Here is a 20,665-nt window from a genome sequence, read left to right on the forward strand (position 1 = left end):
CGGGAGTACAGCCCGTTTCTCTACTAGTGGTTGAGAGGCCTAAGGATCATGATGTGATTGAAACAAAGTGGGTCTTTTGAAACAAGCAAGATCAAGATGGGATAGTAATAAGGAACAAAGCAAGATTAGTGGCACAAGGTTACACTCAAGTTGAAGGTCTTGACTTTGGAGAAACATATGCCCCGGTTGCAAGATTGGAAGCAATTAGGATCTTGCTAGCTTATGCTTGTGCCCACAACATCAAGTTGTACCAAATGGATGTGAAAAGTGCATTTCTAAATGGGTACATCAATGAGCTTGTGTATGTTGAGCAACCTCCCGGTTTTGAGGATGAAAAGAAACCCAACCATGTGTATAAGTTGAGAAAGGCTTTGTATGGATTGAAGCAAGCACCTAGAGCATGGTATGAGAGATTGAGGGACTTCCTACTCTATAAGGGATTCAAGATGGGAAAGGTTGACACCACTCTCTTCACCAAGAAGCTTGGAAAGGACTTGTTTGTGATGCAAATCTATGTTGATGATATCATTTTTGGGTCAACAAATCAAGAATTTTATGAGGAGTTTGGCAAAATGATGGCTAATGAGTTTGAAATGTCCATGATTGGAGAGCTTAGCTACTTCCTTGGTCTTCAAATCAAGCAAATGAAGTATGGCACATTTGTGAGTCAAGGCAAGTATATCAAGGACATGCTCAAGAAGTTTGGAATGGATGATGCTAAAGCTATTAGTACACCAATGGGTACAAGTGGAAGCTTGGATAATGATGCTAGTGGCAACATGGTGGATCAAAAGATGTATCGATCTATGATTGGAAGTCTACTCTATGTGACTGCATCAAGGCCGGATGTGATGTTTAGTGTATGCATGTGTGCTAGATTTCAAGCCTCACCAAGAGAAAGTCATTTGAAGGCGACTAAGAGAATATTGAGGTACTTGAAGCATACACAACATGTTGGATTATGGTATCCCAAAGGAGCAAGATTTGAGTTGATTGGATATTCGGACTCCGATTATGCGGGATGCAAAGTTGAGAGAAAGAGTACATCGGGCACATGTCAACTATTAGGAAGATCACTTGTGTCTTGGTCATCAAAGAAGCAAAATAGTATAGCACTTTCAACCACCGAAGCGGAGTACATTTCGGCTGGTAGTTGTTGTGCACAATTACTTTGGATGAAGGCCACTTTGAGTGATTTTGGAATCAAGTTCAAGCAAGTGCCATTGCTATGTGACAATGAATGTGTCGTAAAGCTCACCAACAACCCGGTTCAACACTCAAGAACAAAGCATATAGATGTCCGTCATCACTTCATAAGAGATCACCAACAAAAAGGGGACATTTGCATAGAGAGTGTGGGCACCGAAGATCAACTTGCCGACATATTCACCAAGCCACTTGATGAGAAAAGGTTTTGCAAGATAAGGAATGAATTGAACATACTTGACTTCTCCAATATGTGTTGATGCACCCCCACTATATGACATGCCTCTCCTTCGAGCAAAGCAAGGTAAAATTGATTGACATGTCATCCATCCATCCATTGCTAAGGACTTGTTTAGTGCATCTAGTCATTCCTATCATGTCCTAGGCTCATTCATGAAAATCAAATGAATTTGATGCTTGTATGGTACCACTATTTCTTGTATGTTTGAAATGATCTAGTGGTAGCATATGACATGTTTGTGGGCTTGTATGCCTAGTGTTTGATCTAGAAAATAAGCTACAAGTGTTTAACTCAACATGGTACAAGATAACCCTTATTTGGAGGTGTGAAGAAGCTTGTCCTTGGATCAAACTGAGTTAAATATCTCTTGCAAGTAATCTAGATTGAACCAAAGGGGGAAAATGATCCTCATTTCACATGGTTTCACCCCAACCTATCTATAATTTGAGCTCACCTTTTGAGCCAATTGTTGACAAAGGGGGAGAGAAATTCACAAAGATAGTAAGATAGGAGGAGCAAACAAATGAAAAGACATTGTAAGAGGATCAATAAAAAATGTACACAAGTAGGGGGAGCAAGCTCATAAACTTGTATGTTGCATTTTGATGAGCATTTCATATATTTGCTTGCATGGCACAAGTTTTAAAATTCAAGATCCATGCTTGTGTGGTGTATGCTAATTGTAGATTTGAATGATGAAATGAAAATATAGCATGCATAGGTCATCTAATGATTTCATTCCCATGCTTTTACAAGTGGTATCTAGCTATCAAGTGGTATCTAGCTAAAGTAACTAGAACTATGTTCATTCTATTGAAACTAGACCCTTGCTTGTAATATTGATCTCATGGGGTATTCTAGTTTTTGTGTATGTCTAGTTACTAACGGTGCTAAGGATGGTATATTGGTGCACTCCGATTGATATCACGCTTCAAAGGTCCATCTCTTATACCTTAGCATCATTTGGTAGAAATTGACTCCTATATTTCCTATCTAAGCATATGTGCAAAGCTACAATCCAAACTCTTAGCACATATGTAGGGGGAGCAATTGCTACCATATGGAGTTCATGAAACTTGTCCATATCCTTTACACATGGTAAATATGCTTGGACAAGCAACATGGATTCAATTAAATTTCAACTCATATCTTTGTGAAAGGGTTGTCATCAATTATCAAAAAGGGGGAGATTGAAAGCTCTAGTTTGGTTTTGGTTAATTGACGAAACCCTAAGTGCTAACCTAGTTTATCAAAGTGATTATGAGATAGGTAGCACTACTCCAAGTGATGAAGCAATGGTGAAGATCATGACGATGGTGATGGCATGCTGATGATCAAATGCTTGAACTTGGAAAAGAAGAAAGAGCAAAACAAAAGGCTCAAGGCAAAGGTATAAATAGTAGGAGCCATTTTGTTTCAGTGATCAAGATACTTAGCGAGTGTGATCACATTTAGGTTAGATAGCCGTATTATTAAGAGGGGAGAAACTCGTATTGAAATGCGATTATCAAAGTGCCACTAGATGCTCTAACTCATTGCATATGCATTTAGGATCTAGTGGAGTGCTAAAACCCTTGAAAATGTTTGTGAAAATATGCTAACACAAGTGCACAAGGTGATACACTTGGTGGTTGGCACATTTGATCAAGGGTGGTGAAGTTTAGGTACAAGGGTAAGAAACTCCACCGGCAGAGTGTCCGCCCGTAGAGTGCGGACAGTCCGATGGTGCCACCAGGGCCCTAGACAGAAAAGACAGAGGTCACTGTGTGTGACCGGACACTGGCCACGGTTGGACCGGCGTGTTCGGTCAGGTGTAACAGCGAAGACGCTGGCGTCGGTCAAACGATCGGACGCTGGGTCGCTCTACGACCGGACACTGGCAGGGTGCATCCGGTCAGTGCTGACGTATGCTGACGTGAGGCGCACAAAGGAGATGATGAGTGACCGGACGCTAGGTGAGTCCGATTGGGCATGACCGGACACGTCCGGTCATGAAAATTCGTGTTTGGAACCTTACTGGAAACGATCGGACGCTGAGGTCCAGCGTCCGGTCACTTTCTAACTGACATGTCCAGTCATCACTTGACCGTTGAAATCAGGTGATCGGCATTTGAAGCCGATGACACGTGGTGCACATCGCATGACCAGACGCTGAGGTCTAGCGTCCGGTGAATATGACCAGAGCGTCCGATCGTCCCGTGTTCAATGCAGTGAGGAGCCCAATGACTCTATTTCATGGGGGCTTCTATTTAAGCCCCATAGCCGGCTCAAGCTCACTCTCTCGGCCATTTGCATTGATATAGCAACCTTGTGAGCTTAGCCAAAGCCCTCCCACACATTTTCATCATTGATTCATCATCTTTGTGAGATTGGGAGAGGATACAAGTGCATTGCTTGAGTGATTGCATCTAGAGTCACTTGGTATTCGTGTTTTGCTGCGGATTTCGCTTGTTGCTCTTGGTGGTTGCCATCACCTAGACGGCTTGGTGCAGCGGTGGAGGATTGGCACGAGTTGGTGATTGTTCGTGGCCATCTTCGGTGATTGTGAGGGGATTTGTACCTTCCCCGGTGGAGCGCCGAAAGGTAACTCTAGTGGATTGCTCGTGTCATTAAGTTACCTCACTTGTGGGTAGGTTCTTGCGATGTCCAATCGTGTGGACGAGGTTTGTGCAACACCTCTTAGCCGCCGAACCACCAAGTGTTGGTCGACACAACAGGGACGTAGCGTGTTGGCAAGCACGTGAACCTCGGGAGAAAATCGGTTGTCTCTTGCCATTTGGTATTCTCCCGGTGATTGATTTAATATTCACCTTGTGATTGGTTCACTCCTCTACATGGCGGTATAATCACCCTACTCACTCATTTATATTTTTGTAAACTAGTTGTGGCAAGCTCTTCAGTGTAATTAGAATTGAGAGCTTGCTTTGTTATTTTAAGTTCATCTAGTGGAGCTCTTTAGAGTAGCAAGTTTGAGAGCTCTTAGTGAGTAGTAACTTTACAAGTTGTGTGCCTAGGAATTATTGCAACTAGAATTGTTGGATAGGTGGCTTGCAACCCTTGTAGAGCTAGAGCAAGTTTGCTTTTCGCTATTTGTCATACTAATCAAATTGCTCTAGTTGATTTATAGATTTTTAAATAGGCTATTCACCCTCTCCCTCTAGCCATATTAGGACCTTTCACCGTCAGCGACATTGCCCAGGTACTTAATTATAAGTGCAAATCTCTCAGATATGCCATGAATCTTAGTCACTGCAATTTACAATAGCATCTTGCTACTCAGAGCGCCGACCTCGCGTCGCCGCACAACGTGCAACCTTCATCTACCTGAACGACGACACGCTTTCATTGCTATATTGCCTTAGTTTGCCGGACGTGGTGAGGAAACCCTGCTGCCCGTCGCTACTGCCGGCTGGCCGGCCATAACCGCGGCGCCGCGACGAACGCGCAGCAGGCCACTAAACTCAGGTGGCCCGGCTGCATCTACGGACTAGCCAGCAGAAGATCGTGCTCTGTCTGGTTTCAGTTTCAGTTTTAGTCATGTGGTAGAATCTGATAATATGCAAAAAAAAAAAATTGCATTGAGTTCAAATAAAGTATCTTCGTAAATATGGAGCCGTTTTCTTTCTTAAGTTTTTTCATCTCTCCGGTCACTTTTTTTCCACCATCTAATGGATTAGATGTCGACAACATTTTTTTATTCTAGATCAATATGTACCAGTGCCAGTGTGCAACACTGCAACTTGACTGATATAAAAAAAATACTAAATTTGGAGATGTGGAGATGTCTGGGTTTTATGCATCTGACGTCGCAACTTGCTTGAAACATTCTTAATTTTTTACCACAGCCTACACATGCGATAACATGACACCTCGACAAGTTTCATAATTTTTGGACTTCGTATGGACTTTATATAATTTTAAAACACTTTTCTCGCAAGTGGCTCATCATGTTACGTGAAGAAGATCTGCGAAATTTGATGCGAGTTCGTGGATAGAGACTCAACATACACCAAATACCATGAATAACATTTTTCGAAGCACTAGATTACAATATTCCATGCACTTGCAGTTCAAATTTGAATTATATATAAAAATTCAACATAATCAAATTAATCAACCAAATATAACAAAAAAACTAGAAAAAGCACCAAATTTGAACATGAAGTTGTAAACAATGTAGGCGGGCCCAACAAAAAATTTGGGGTCAAAAAAATAAAAAAAAAATTGAAAATTTGCCGAGTGCCAGCTTGGCACTCGGCGAAGACTGTCTTTGCCAAGTGCTGGGCCAGGGGCACTTGGCAAAGAATTTTTTTTAAAAAAAATAAAAACATCTTTGTCGAGGGCCCTGGATTTTGGCCTTCGGCAAAGGACCAAAACCTAAAAACCCGGGGTCGGCCCAAAATCCCTCTTTTTCCTTCCGGCCCGTGCCCGCGCGCGGTTCCGCACCCCCGCCGCCGCTCACCTCGCCGCCCCGCGCCTGGCCGCCCCTCCCCCGACCTCAGCTCCCACCGGCGGTCGCCCCGCGCCCCACGCTGGCCCCCCTCTTCCACCCCAGCCACCACCGCCGGTGGCCCCTGTAGCTGCGCCCGGCCGCCCCGCGCCCGGCCGGCCCTCCTCCCCCCAGCCCTCCTACCCCCGCGCCGGCCCCTACCGACGGCCCCCTACGCCCGGCCGCCCTGTCCCTACCGCCACCCCGGGCCTAGTACCTTGAGGTAGACGAAAAACATTAATAATGATTCATTTTGAGATTAAGTCAGTTTAATTTTATCTTTTTCTATGTCAAATAATCGATGACTTGTAGGTGATTCCCTGGTGGTGCCGATCCCAATCCGTGTGCTGGGAGATGATCGTGGACAGGTGGTTGTCCAACGACTTCGCTAAGAACCACGCGAGGCAGCAGGACCAGCGTCTGCTGAGGCGAGGTGCTACTCACCATCAAGGCAGCCGCAGCCTCCCCGCCTACAAACAAGCATATGTAAGTGATTTCTTTTATCTTATTTGATGCTGAGTTCTGCCTTATTTCTCACCATCTTGTCGTCTTACTTGCAGGAGGCTACACACCCGGGCGTGGAGGTCTCGGAGTTCTCTGCGTGGGCTATGTCCCACATGGGCAGGGCGTCTTCCTCTGTCTCCTTCGACCCGTCTGCCCCGCGCGAGGTGTACTCTGACCCGACCGTGCACACTAAGGTCCAAGAGTACACCTCAAAGGTGAGGGAGGTCCATGGGGAAGATTACGATGTGCACACTGAGCCCATTGATGCAGAGACCATCATGAGGCTAGGAGGAGGCAAGAAGCATGGGCGGTTGTGGATTGCAGACGGCGCCATCGACTCCGCCACTGTTCCCTCTCTCAATGTGCTCCGAGCACGGAGCACGAGCTCCAGCTAGCCCATACGCCCACGGCCAACTCCGTCACTACAGCGGGTCGACGATCTCGAGGTACGTCCTGTTTTACTCGTCGTACGTTCATCTTTGCACACCTAAGTTACATTTGCATTACTGAAACATTGAAGTTTGTATTGCAGGCCGAGCTGTAGGCCCAGAAGCTCGTGGTCGAGGCTCAGAGCGCGCAGCTGTAGGCCCAGAGGGAAGCGTTCGCGGCCCAAGACAGGAGGATGCAAGAAATGGAGGCCTTCATGCGGAGTGTCCAGCAAGGGGGTGTACCTTTACCGTTGGCAGCTCCTCCACCGCCTACTCCTACAGCCACTCCTGTAAGTATGAAAGTTTACTCTTACTAGATGCTTCCTTGACATACAACCATGGTTGACATACAAACTTACTATATGCTTGACATAGAAACTTACTAGATGCTTGACATAGAAACTTACTACATGCTTGCACTAGCTATGACATACAACCATGCTTGACATTCTTAATTTACTAGATGCTTGACATAGAAACTTACTAGATGCTTGCACTAGCTATGACATACACCAATGCTTCACATAGAAACTTACTAGATGAATCTCACACATGCAACCTCTTATCCTTTTTGCAACTTCCGTCGGCGGGTTCGAATAACCCCGCTCATGCGTCACCGAATGATGGAGCCTTTGCTTCACCATCATGTCATAGGCCGCCTTTTTGAGGAGTTGTGCTTCGTCATGTGCTTGGACTTGAGCTTCACTTGTGGTTGTGACTTGTGCTTGGACTTGATGGACTATGGTTGTGAATTTGTGACTTGTGGTTGTGATATTTGACTTGTGGTTGCGATATGTTGTTATTTGAGTAGTGGTTGTGATATAATGTGTGAAAATGGTTTCGTTGTGATATATATGTGATTATTGTGATGTTTGTGATATATATGTGACATGTGATATATATTTGAACTGTTTGTGTCAGTGGAATGCAAAAAACAAAAAAAATTGCAATTTCGGTTGATTTGCCGAGTGCAATGGTCATGGCACTCGGCAAAGCTGGGAAACTTTGCCGAGTGCCAGGACATTGCACTCGGCAAAGATTTTTTTTTAAAAAAAGCAAAAAATCTTTACCGAGTGCCAAGCTGGGGAGGCACTCGGCAAAGAGCTTTTTAAAAAAATTAAAAAATGGCTTTGCCGAGTGCGCGCCGCCGTGGCACTCGGGAAAGAGTTTTTTTTAAAAAAATAAAAAATGTTTTTGCCGAGTGCCTTGCCGCCGCGGCACTCGGCAAAGAATTTTTGAAAAAAAAATGTCTTTGCCAAGTGCCCTAACTGTCGGCACTCGGCAAAGGCGCCGTCAACGGAGCAGCGCCGTTGACAGCTGCTTTTCTTTGCCGAGTGCCGCCGTTGGCACTCGGAAAAGGCTTTGCCGAGTGCCCGACAAATGGCCCTCGGCAAAGAGCCTCTTTGCCGTTAAATTTTTTCCGAGGGCGGCACTCGGCAAAGCCTTTGCCGAGGGCTTTTGGGCCTTTGCCGAGTGCCCGGGGCCCTCGGCAAAGAGGGCGCCTCCGGTAGTGTTTTCAGCTTCTTCCTCCAGCAAACAACTGCTTCCTGCAATTTTTAGTTGAAAGTTGTAATAGATACCCTAAGGGAAAAGATGATGGAACTGTCTTTGCTAGAGATGGCGTCAAAATGTTTCAGATTAAAATATGAAGAAAAAAAGAGGAGCAAAATGGTGTTGCCAGAAAGATTAAAAAAAATTGATCCAGTGACATCAATGTGCTCAGTCACCACTTTAGCTCAAAATGCATATTTGGGTGGTTGTGCTATTCTTACCTACACTGTGTCTCCAAATTAACTAGGCACAATAATTGTTTTTGTATCTTGTTATACATACTCATGCTGCATTTCATACATTTATTCTTCATTTCATGGAGAAACTCAGGCGACCAGTATTTAGCTGTAAAAAGTGAGTGACAATGTGGTCAGGTGATCTTTTGCGGACTCTTCTCCGCTTGTTATCAGATTGTTGGCTCATTCAGATAAAATCAAGTAATAAAATGCCTGCATTTTAAAAGGCATTTTTCTCAGGACATTTTTTGCAGAACGTCTTCCACTTGTCATGAAGTTGGTTGCTTATTAAGATTAAATCAATTAGCAAAGTGACTACATTGTAAAAGCCAAATAGTTCAAGATTACTTTCTACTATCTGACAGTGGGCCATAACATTCTCCTATACTGTATGGGTTTTAGAAGTTCGATTTTTCCTGAACAAGATTTCTATCCATATCATATTTATAATTTTTGCAATACATTCTAGAGTTTGTAGTATTCTTATGCAACATGATACGACTAGAGAACTCTTCCATTATATTTCCTGTTTTTTTTGCTGCGGCAGTATTCAGAAGAAATTTTCCATGCATTTATTAGCTAAATCAAACTAAGTACTTTATATAACCCATGATGGAGGACAGTTGATGCGAATTCAAATTCATGATAGAAAATGCACAAAATCCATGATGGAGGACAGTTGATGTGAACTCAAATTCTCAAGTCATCTAGCACTTTTTTTTATCATACATAGTGTTGCTTAAATGTTGTTTAAAAAGTCAAAACCACAGAACGAAGCACAAATAACAATCTAGTACCCATCAGCTTTTCGCCAATGTATCCAGACAAAGATATCAGCATGAACTGAACTAGACACCATCTCTGCCACATGTTTCACTAGACACCATCTCTGCCACATGTGTATAAGTGTTGTTCCATGGATTATAAATCCTCAATAATCGTCTAGATCCAATATAAATAACTACACTCCCATTCTTCAGTATCACCAAAGGATGTGCACGGAATTCATCACGGACACTCAAATTGACTTGGACAGTATGTTGTTTGACCCACAAGCTCTTTTCAAAGTCCATCAGAAACCATAGGTCCATTGAAACATGTGACGTACAGTCGACCAGAACTAAGGATCCATTAAGGGCAGCCAGGGAAAGATTAGAATAGTAACCAGGGATGCTTATAGGTCCTCGGCGAATTGACCTCCACTCTTCTGTCAGCAGGTCAAAGGATGCAATGCCTTGTGGTTGAACATCTTGGTTGCTCACATACTCGTCCAAGAGAAAATACACAACTCCATCGACGACGGCTCTGCTCAGCGGTCTCATATCAACACGATCCTGAGCGGCCTTCTTTCCTCTCCACCGAGCATCCCTGCTGCCACCGAGTGTCAACCTCGCATAGCTGATGTCCAGAGGGGAATCTGTAATGGTAAATGGAGTTATCATCAATCACACGAATCAACTTGAACTCCCCCGTCGAGGCAACCTGCCCAAATGCAATGGAAACCCTATAAAATAATATTTCAAGAAGTCGAGTTTCCGTGGCGTGTTCCTGGGACAATTCTTCAGGCAGGGCAAATCTCTCTCCAGTGACTAGGTTGAGCAACTGGTAGCGCATGCTGTTCCCTTTTGCAAAGCAGGCGAGGTTGTGATGAGTGGATATCAGCATCAGCCGCTCGTCTTCTCTCGAAGTCCAGCGGATATACTAAATGACCCGGCCAGAGAGGTCTATGATGCGGCAAAGGATGCCATCAGCAAGATATGATTTGTCGTGGCCTGCGACGAAGAGCGGCCGTCGGTGACGGGTGGCATGAGCGGCGATGAACTGAGGATCGGAGAGAAGGGATCGCCACGGCCGGCAGACGACACGGAGGCGACAGAGTTCCTCGGCTGGAAGGCGGATCAGGATCTCATATATCGCGTCGATAGGTAGCACGCTTCCCCCTGTTTCTGCTTCTGTCCCGGAGCGCAGAGTCGACGACGCCATAGTCGATGCTGGTAAGTGGTAACGACCGATCTGCAATGCAATCGTCGGAGAAAAATTAAATTTTGCGCCGAACTGATTGCACGGATCCAACAGCAGGTAGACGACTAGAGGTTAGCTTACCAAGCAAGCGCGGTGGAACCCCCGGGATGCACCGCCGAAGATGAGCGTTAAAGTCTCCCGCCGGTGGTTAGGTTAACTTGATAGCCTCTGCCGCCGTGCCGCTGCGTTTGCCTGTTGTCTGCGGCTTCGGAATAGAAGATCTGAGTGCTTGGTGTTGATAATCAAATTTGACCCAGGTCAAGTTTTACAATGGGTCCATGCTAATTTTAGTACAATTATAAGAAAAATTATAGTAAACGATATAAAAATAGGACCATTACTTTTTTTCTTACGTTGAACCACGTTACTTTCGATAGGATAAGACCATCTATACTCCATTAGTAATGTGTCTGTGCTAACGTAACGGTAAAATACAAAATCTATTACCACCTAAAAAGGGAGAGGAGGTCCTTTTTAGATTAAATCTGAACCTACTTTCTCCATGAAAAAGATCGTGCCTTATCTCGCGCCAGAGTAAATCAAGGCGCAAATTCCTTGCTGGAACTCGTTGGGATGTTGCAGCGTAGCTGCATCCTGCATAGGCGTCAGCATGGCGTGTCCAGTTCTTCAGATCACAATGACAACCCCGCGTGAAGGTGAGCGCCGTCGTCTTCCCTTGTGGATCAGTGGATGAAGCGGCTCCAGGAAGCCCATCGGTTGGTGGACGAGGTCGCCGAGCGGGCCAAGCGGGTTGCTGAGAGGGAGTCCGTGCCACCGTCGCTGCCGCGCGAACTGCAGCGCCGGAACGCCGAGATCCGGCACGTACCGTACACATGGCTTCCCTACCACCGGTGGCCCCAAGGCCCAAGATGAAGAGGATTGTGGCCATCTCCCATCTACAATTCTACACCAGCATTCACCTCGTCCTCGAGCATGGACGCCGCCATGCTGAAGGAGCGTGCGTCGGTGAGGACACGGGTGATGTTGACGGCCGCGGGCATGTGGAACTCGGACCGTCGGATGCCGTGAGGCCGTTCACCGCCAGCACGCTAAGGTTGTACGGCACCGCGGTAATGGCATTGAGGACGGTGGCATTCGAATCCGGGGACGGTGCCAGCAAACGGACAACGGCAAGGGAGGCGCCCACTGTGGTGATATTGACGGCGCCGAGGTCCACGGGGGCGCGGCTGGTGGTTTGGAACAGCGTGGTCACAATCTTCACGGAGGCAGGCAAGCGGCGGATGTCGGCGGGGGCAAGGAACTCGAGTAGGACGTGGAAGCGGAGAACGTCGGCGAGGTCAGCGCCCGACGCGGCCACGAATGCGAACGACGACAGCCATTGTGGGAGGTTTCCCATTCGGCACGACAAGTAGCGTCAAGGACGACCGGCCCCCTCCCCTCGGCCGCTCCACCCGGTAATTCTGTCGCCATATATTTTCCTTTTCCGATGAAAGCAGCATGTGAAATTCCTGGTCCAGTCATAGACAATAGTGGCCAGCCCATGCCCAAGTATGCGAGGCCTGAGAAGCCTAAGAAGGCCCAACAAAATTTTCGGAGAATGTTATATGTTTACATGCATGGCGGATCATGTAGATCTCTAAGCCATGTTGCTATAGATGTCGACAAAATTCATGTCCATGGTGCAACGCACGGGCATATATCTAGTAAGATAAAGTTTATGAAAAATAAAATGAATAATAATCATATTCATTAAGTTTCACGTTTTATACATTGTATTGTATAACTAAATATTTTTGTCACATAATGAATGCACATAACGACCGTCAGTCTCTCTCACTTATGAGTGGACCCGCTTGTCGGTCTCATGGCCTGCTTCTTCTTCCTCTCACAGCAGCTCTTCCTCTTGCCTGGGGCTCGCCGGTGGCCGAGGAGAGGAGAGGCCGTGGCAGAGCTCGCGTCAGAACGACGGTGGCGGAGTCCGCGCGTGCCCGTGAGGCTGCGACAGAGCTCCCAGAGTCGTGGAAACCGAGCCGCGACGGCGGAGTGGAGAGCATGCTCGCTCGCATCCTCTAGCGTCCTCCGCGCAGTGCTCTCCCAATGTCCTCCGTGCATCCGCTACTACCGATGAGGACAATGGCCGAACTGTTCATGCGGGATGGGAAAAAGAAGGGAAAGAACGAACTGGTATGCAATAACCAGTGGCAGGTGGGTACTTTTTGCAAAAAGTTGGAAGCCTGTCAATGATGTGCTTGATCTGGATAATTTTGGCCTTAGATTCTTCAATGAGTAAGAGAAAAAGGCTCGAGAAGAGATCGGATCATTCATTTGTATGAAGTTGGATTACTTTTATACACAAATTTGGGTGGACTTAGAGTAGGCATGACCGTGGGGTGGTTGAGGGGGTGGATTTATTTACTAAAGAAATTTTTGGTGTATTATAGAGGGGGTAGGGATATAAATAAAGTTATTATCTTTTTCCCTAGATTTTCCAACCATTTGCTATTCACCGCGTCTGTTAATGAGATTCGGCGGCGTTCTAGGTTGGCGCTCTCGATGAGATTCAGCGACATTCTAGGTTGGTGCGTCTCTCGACGAGATTCGACGGTGTTCTAGGAGGCCCTGCCAACTCTATGACAACCTCCATGTCTATCTCCCCGACAGGTCTTACTGGGAGGTGCTCTCGAGTTTTTGAGACGAAGAACGGGCTTTAAATCGGCTCTACCGACCGACTGGATGGTCTTGCTGATCTTGGAGTTTCTTGCTATGTGATAAGTCGTGTGCGACCTCGGCTGTGCTAGCCCTCGTTGTCGCTGGTGTGTGATCTGATTCGGCGTGAACATATTTTTTGGCAACTTCTCTAGGGAAAAAGTTGATCAATCTACTATCAAGATGCCTGAAGACAACAAGACGGAGGGTGATCCCACAAATCCATTCAATCCTACTAACATCATCCATCGTACAACGATCGATCAACTCTCAGAGGAATTAACTCTACAAGGTGGAGGAGGGGGAAAATGTTGCTAACCTACAAGCCGCTCTAGCAAGTTGCTCGATGGATCCGCGAGGAGATAATGTGGCCAAGTACAAAGAGCTGTTTTTTATCTCTTTTTTCAAACTGAACTAACATGACTGTTTGAGACCCGTGAGTACGAAAACTTTTAGACCTTGCCTAGTGAGAGTGTTAATTTGATATTCAGTCGCTTTCAATCCACTGTGAACAAGATGAGAGCCAACAAGCTACAGTACCCTCTAATGGTCATGAGAGAGCCCTCAAACTGCTACATGCCTTAGATTACCCTATGATGATCATGAGCCCTCAAACTGCTTCATGCCTTAGATTGTAGGGTGTGGGAACTCAAGGTAGCAGCTATATAGATTCACCGAGTCACCCAACTATGATACCTTACAGTTGACGATCTATTCAGCAAGCTAAGTCCACCGACATCGACAAACAATAGAGAGCCAAACTTTAGAGCCCTTCCACCCGAACCATGACCTGTTGACGATGTCGAGTCCAAGTGGGTTGTCAACTAACCCTTCACCTTTGTGTTTTGCTTTGTCTTCTTTGGTTTATAATATCATTGCCCCTCTCCAGGACTAAGTTGACAAGGCAATGGCTAGGAACATGACTAGAACTCATGAGGAAGAGAAGAATCTGACCCAACTTGTGAGGAAGAGTAGTAGATGGTGGCCAAGAACTTGACCCGGAACTCATGAGGTAGAGAACCAGGTGGTGGGAAAGAAACCGACAAGAACTACTACCATACGAACTCGCTCCATCCGAGATAGAGAAGTAGCACGGGAAGAAGATGATGACCCGGACTCGAACTCCTACCGTACAAGAATATGGAAATTGCTTACCTTTCGAGTTGATGTGGTATGTTTCTATTTATTAGATTCCCTATTGTTATTGGAAAAAGGAGCATTTGGATTACTAGTACTCCAAACGTTGGGCTCCGCAGATTTAGTACACCAAAAAACTGCTATTTATATCATTGATGCCTTGATTAGTATGCCATTGTTGAGGAGACAACATAGCGAAATTATAGAACCTTCCCCACAACTCATGATCATTGATAATTTTGCTAAATATATAGAATGAGTATATGAAAAAGCAGCATATGAAACTCAAAAAAAAGGAAAAAAAGTGGCATAGATAAAGCAAAGCATAAATATATAGGATGAGTCAAACTAAGCCAATTAATAAATATCAATATGTGATAGTCAAAATGGAAAAGTGAGAGAACTGAGGATGCCGCCTAGAGGCGGGTGAATAGGCGTTTCTAAAATTCAACCCTTCAAAATACGGAAACGATTGGAAACTCCGAATCAGAGAAATAAACCGCTCACGAGTTTGCTAACAGAGTAAACAAGGTATGTGTAAGGTATCTAGGAGCTAAAACTCTGCACCACAAAGGTTAGAAATGAGATTGAATAAAAATAACAGAGTCCACAAATACCGGACGTGTCCGGTATACACGGGTTCTGCCCGATCAGCTCTCAACTTGATCCTTTTGATTTCTCCTTTCACACCAATTTGCTTGCACTTAGTAGTAACCTGTTCTCAAGCTCAAGCAACACAAGTGGATCACAAATACTCAGTGAAAAGAGAGATCGAGACACACGATATGTTTTACCGAAATTCACCCTCCGGCGAGACCTACTCTCCGTTGAGCGGGCTGCAAGATGGATTTGCAAGATTGAATTAATCACTCACTAAGAGAGGGTTGGAGAGTGTTCTCAAGGCTCAAAAACATGTGAGAGAGTCAGCAGAATCAGCAGCCTCCAAAGGTGGAGGCTAAGTGATATTTATAGCCCCTTTGAAAAACTAGCCGTTATGTGACTGTTGGGCAATACCGGACACGTGACTGTATAGCCCCAACGGTCACTTTGTCAGTGACGCTCGAGACGTCGGAACTCTCGACGATCGCTGGAACTCCTGATCCCCGGAACTCCCGACTCACGTCGAAACTCCTGACAAGCCAAGCTGAGACAACGAAGGAATTGTTATGGCTGGGCAAATACCGGACACGTCCAAGTATCAATACCGGACACGTCCGATATTGCCAGACCTGAAGAAAACAAGTTAGCCCTTTTGTCTCTCAAACACTCAGAACTCACATGGGTTGGCTTGAGCACTCATGAATGATTATCTATCAATATGATGCATCCCTCTTAATAGTACGGCATACCTATTAACTCAAGATCAAATGAAAATGGAGTTTGAAGCGCTTGAGTTGAATTTCCTGGAACCAAAATGCCATAACCTTCAATCTTCATCAAGTGAGGGTGTTAACGTGTTGATTTTGATTTTATCCTTGAGCATTACCATCTTGAGCATTTGACTTGATTCTATTCAACATATGAGAGTTGGCTTCAAAGATATCAAGTAATCCCTTTATAAAGTCATCTAGAATTTGATTCTTCACTTCAATATGACCAACATGATTTGATTGGTGCCTTGACTAAATGCAAGTACTTTCTTCTTCACCCTAGCTAGGTTCCTCGGTCGCCAAGCCGTCGCTTGTCCTTCACCCTTGCTTAGTATCTCGAAGCCTTTCCTTAATATCTTCACCATCTTAAGACATCTATTCACACTTGGTGTCGAATCATTCATTAAGTTCATTTGTATACTTGTCTTTCATGTAGCAAGCTTGACACCATTCCATATGTAATCCTTCTTGTCTCATTAATTATTTTTCAATGTGCCTGCTTTCATATGAGTTATCGAAATCCCACAATGAATAAGCCTTACATGAATTATATTTACATTGTTGTCTTGTGTTTGAACTAGATTGTTTCCAACAATAATCATTTTGGCTTTCATTAAATATATGGGAGATAACCTATTTTTTGTTCACACTTAGCAAACGGGTTAGACCTTTAATCACGTTGTCATTCAATCATCCAAAATCCACTAAAGGGCTAGATGCACTTTTAAAAAGTAATTTGGAGCAAATGACATGATACAAAAGAATATTATTAGCCAGAAAGCCTGAAAAACCATGTGTCGCATGAGTAGAAAACATAAGTATCATCTTTTATCTGAACTTTTTCAAGATCTATTGGCGTCAACATATCATCACCATCTTCTGAAATAACGTAGGCTTCAAAATTCCATCTTAAATCAGTTTTAGCGAGGCGCAGTCTGCATTTTTAACCATACAAGATATGAGAATTAGATCTAGTTTTGACTTCAACACAATTTCCCTTAAAAATGTTTAGGCTTTAGTAACTTGAAATTGACTTGGAATAGTGGAAAGTAGATAATCAAAACAAGAATAATATGTGGTTTCTTACTCTAGATAAATTATATAACTTAATAAAAGGATGAGAGATCTCTTAATCATGTCAGCAATATGATTCACTATTTCTCTTGTTGGCACATATTCTACACCTGCATTATGCGTTCTGACTAAAGTAAATCTATCAAATTCAGCATCAAACCAATGTTAGGTAAAAGGATATTCTATCAAATCCATAAGATTGTTTTTCTTTCCTTTTTCTAATACTTATTTAGTTGTTGGAATATTTTGATGAATTGACACTTTTAGACCCAGAACAGGAACTGCATAATTATTTTGTTAAGCATTAAACTTCTAACACATAGTAAAGCCTGTTTTTTAGTCTCTAAACTTATGTCACTATGTCATCCCGGTCCCTAAACTTGTTAAATGCTTATCTATGTGCCTAAATAGAGTCCAGGTCTCATTACCCCCTCCACTGTCCTTCCTCCTCATAGACTCCCCACTACGAGAGGGTGGTGAGCTACGCATGAGGGCTGCAGCAGTTGCGCTCATGTTGACCTCTTGTCACTAGCGCCATGCCTGCTCGTCATCGACCCCACCAAGCGTGTCAGCGCCAGCGACCATAGGCGAGAAGGGTGTCGGCATCAGCGACACAAAATGTGTTGGGGCAGGGGCGGGTCGAGCAAGCAGTAGCGGCTCAAGCAAGAGCGGCCAGGGGCCTGGGCGTGTGGTGGAAGGCTGAGCTCTTGGTGGTCTCGGCGGCGTCGTCCAAGAGGGCTTGTTATGGAGTTGTGCTCAATGCAATAATGCACACGCATACACTGTCCCATCCCCTCGAGCAGAGATGTTGACGGCAACGATAGCGACAGGCTGGATGTGTCAGAGCAGACATTCTAGGTTTTAATTTTCACTGCCAATAATACAAAATCTGGTAGTAAAGCAGAGACCTGATAGGACTACAGTGAGCTAGACCAAAACATTATTTAAGTACCTAGATGAGTGTTTTGCAAGTTAGAGGACTGGGATGACACGGTGGCATAAATTTAGAAACCCGTAGTGGACTCTACTCCAGTAATTATGTATCTATAGAATTATTAGTACATAACTTCCTTCACACCAGAAAGTAAATGGTAGTAACACAACAACAAAAAAAGGAGCCAACAATCCTTATTGATGCCATCTAAGTAAAAAAAACAAAAAAAAAAGAGGACAATGCAAGCATGGCAACACTAACCTCATTAGTTCTCACCATGTAGGCTCAAGAAGCTTCCAGTATGCACACTAACTCGAGAGGAATGCCTTAACATCATCAGACTCGCGAATGTACTTGTTCTTGGGTCATAAATCTGCAGCAGTCCCATGGATCTAATAACCGTGACAATCCTGCCGTCCTCCAACACCAACAAAGGATGCATGGGTGAAAGGTGTCCAGAACGTTCAATCTGCACACTATACTGCTTGACCCAAAGGCCTTCCTCGGAGTCCTTCAGGAACCACAGGTCCATGACGCGGCTTGAACCATGAACAATGACCAAGGAACCATTCAGGTTGGCCAATGTAACCTGCTTCAGATACAAATTGTGCCGGCCGCCACCACCAACGAGGTCGCTGGGTCCCTTGATTCTTGGCCTCCATTCCTCCGCCTCGAGATCGAACCGGACTATCCAGCCTTGCTCATCGGCTCTGCGATTCACGGCGGCGAAATACGCCGCCACGCTTAAGAAGTAGACCATCCCACCGACGACCACTCTGGTCCATTCATTCCACACGAAAGACCTCGGAGGTCCCTGCATTCCCCTCCACCGTGCACTGCTGCTGAATGTGCAGACCTCAAACAGGTCGTCACGGTCGCTGCCACTGCCGTCGTGCCGTTGTCGAAATGGAAGCATCCGCAGCACCTTGAGCTCGCATGTTCCGGCGACCTGCCCAAACATGTGCACGGGCTCCCCATAGTCGCGCAGGCTGAAGCCTCGCGCAGCGTGCTCTGGTGCGAGCCTGTCTGATAAATTGTGCACGGCTCCAGTGACCGGGTCGAGCAACCGGAAGCTGCCGCTGTCGATCGTCTTGACGCAGACGAGACCGGAGGCCGCCACGCTCACGACCATGTCGCTCGCGTTCCCTGCCGCCACGTGCCTGACGATCTGGCCCGACGACATGTCCAGGACGTCGACGAGGCTGTCGCGGTCCAGGTCCACGTCGTCGGCGTAGGACGCAACGATGTAGGGCTCCGGGCGTCGCGCGGCGTGCGCGGCGGCGAACCACGGGGCGGAGAGGAGGGACCGCCACGCCCGGCACACGGTGCGCAGCCGGCAGAGCTGCTTGCCCGGGAGACGCAGCAGGATCTCGCACAGCGCGTCCAAGGGCAGAGCGCCGGCGTCGCCGCCGCCACAGGCGGCGGGAGTGGCGGGCGCGGGAAGCCTGCGATGTTGCTGTGCGCGGCGCGGCTCCGGCGACGACATGCTGGATACGATCGAAGGCCTCGAGACGTACCTGCAGCAAACAGTGACACGAGAGGTCGGATCGTATCGCGCAGGCTCGCTGTAGTTCGGCCGATCGGGAAGGCACGGTCGCGAGGGCCGAATGAAGAGGGCATACCAGCGGATCGTGATGGATGTCGGTGCCGGATCCCACCGACGGCGGCAGGGCTCGGTGTTGATCCACTATCTAGTTGATCCACTATCTAGTTGATTCTGGGGATCTGGGACGAAACTGCCGCCGAAAGTCTCTCATGTAGCAGCATCTTGTGCCGTCGAAGCGACGAAAACAAAATGGACCTTGTGGGCCGGGAGAAACGGTCAAGCGCACACAGACACGAAGGCCTGCAGTGGATGGAATCCGGCCTGATATGTGCGCAGTGCGCTGGCAGGCCGCAGTGGCATTTTTGGTTTGTTGAGTTTGCCTGCCACGGGCTCATGCTGGGCCGGCGTTGGCAAAAAAAAATAGCTTTGGCAAAAAAAATCGTCTAAACGACATTAAAAAAAACCGCCTAAACTGTAGAAAGTGTTGCTTCCCTTAAAAAAAAGATAATCATACGCCTGTCCCATCTGGATGGGCCGCTTCGCACGCCCCATGCCGCCCACCTACGCGTCGTTGCTCACTCCCGCTCGCGCCCTCATCCACCTCGTCTGTCGTGGAAGGGGAGGCTAGGGAGGCCTACGCCTGCACCTGCGCTTGTGCCCCCATCCACCTCGCATTGTCAGTAAGAAGGGGAGGCCTGTCCCACCGCAGTTCCCCACCAGGTAGGTCGTGACCGCCGGCGACAATGTGTTTCAAGTGTTTCAGACGTTTTCAGACATGTTGCAAGCCTATGTTTCAAATGTTTCAGACGTATGTTTCAAGTGTTTTTATCTGGATGTTGCATATGTTGCTATGGCTATACACGCATGTTTCAAGCGTATGTTTCATATGTTTTCATATTTATGTTGCAAGTGTTTCACTGGATGTTGCAAAAGTAGATCTGGATGTTGCATATGTTGCTATGGCTACACGCGAATGTTTCAAGTGTTTATCTGTTTTCAGACGTATATTGCAAGTGTTTTATCTATATGTTGCAAATGACTATGTTGCAAGTGTATGTTCCGAATGTTTCATCTATTTTTGGCGTATGTTGCAATTGTTTCTTCTGAGTGTTGCAAAAGTAGATCGTAGGGGGAGGAAGCCTAAGCCCTAGGTGGTCCAGCTGCTTCGGCTCCCTGGTGTGGCGAAGATGGAGGTCGCGAACACGAGAGCGGCGGGGACGTGATACTATGGCGGATCGGTCGGGATGTGGAGCGGGATGG

At 46.1% G+C, this 20,665-nt stretch overlaps 2 protein-coding genes and 1 pseudogene across 3 annotated transcripts; all 3 read right to left on the reverse strand.

The window, feature by feature from the left end:
* Nucleotides 1-9,503: 9,503 nt before the first annotated feature.
* LOC136548204 (F-box/kelch-repeat protein At3g06240-like) lies at nucleotides 9,504-10,869 on the reverse strand (annotated as a pseudogene).
* Nucleotides 10,870-11,593: 724 nt separating this feature from the next.
* Nucleotides 11,594-12,034, reverse strand: LOC136548205 (fasciclin-like arabinogalactan protein 4). Its single transcript, XM_066539811.1, has one exon. It carries the CDS (start codon nucleotides 12,032-12,034, stop codon nucleotides 11,594-11,596), a length of 441 nt encoding a protein of 146 aa, XP_066395908.1.
* A 4,597-nt stretch (nucleotides 12,035-16,631) lies between these two features.
* LOC136551102 (F-box protein At3g07870-like) lies at nucleotides 16,632-19,577 on the reverse strand. 2 transcript variants are annotated; one of them, XM_066542685.1, is made up of 3 exons: nucleotides 19,482-19,577; nucleotides 18,121-19,376; nucleotides 16,632-16,786 (listed from the first exon to the last, which is right to left on the reverse strand). In XM_066542685.1, exon 2 carries the CDS (start codon nucleotides 19,343-19,345, stop codon nucleotides 18,125-18,127), a length of 1,221 nt encoding a protein of 406 aa, XP_066398782.1. In that variant the 5' UTR covers nucleotides 19,346-19,376; nucleotides 19,482-19,577; the 3' UTR covers nucleotides 16,632-16,786; nucleotides 18,121-18,124. The 2 variants fall into 2 exon arrangements, with proteins under 2 accessions (XP_066398782.1, XP_066398783.1); XM_066542686.1 differs by lacking the exon at nucleotides 19,482-19,577 and having other exon boundaries at nucleotides 18,121-19,439.
* Between the last annotated feature and the right edge of the window lie 1,088 nt (nucleotides 19,578-20,665).

Source organism: Miscanthus floridulus, chromosome 4 (assembly GCF_019320115.1).
Source record: "Miscanthus floridulus cultivar M001 chromosome 4, ASM1932011v1, whole genome shotgun sequence".
Taxonomy (NCBI): Eukaryota; Viridiplantae; Streptophyta; class Magnoliopsida; order Poales; family Poaceae; genus Miscanthus; species Miscanthus floridulus.

Bases quoted from the DNA above. Each gene is read 5' to 3' on its own strand.
- LOC136548205 (XM_066539811.1), bottom strand. From the start codon at position 12,034: ATGGGAAACCTCCCACAATGGCTGTCGTCGTTCGCATTCGTGGCCGCG.
- LOC136551102 (XM_066542685.1), bottom strand. From the start codon at position 19,345: ATGTCGTCGCCGGAGCCGCGCCGCGCACAGCAACATCGCAGGCTTCCC.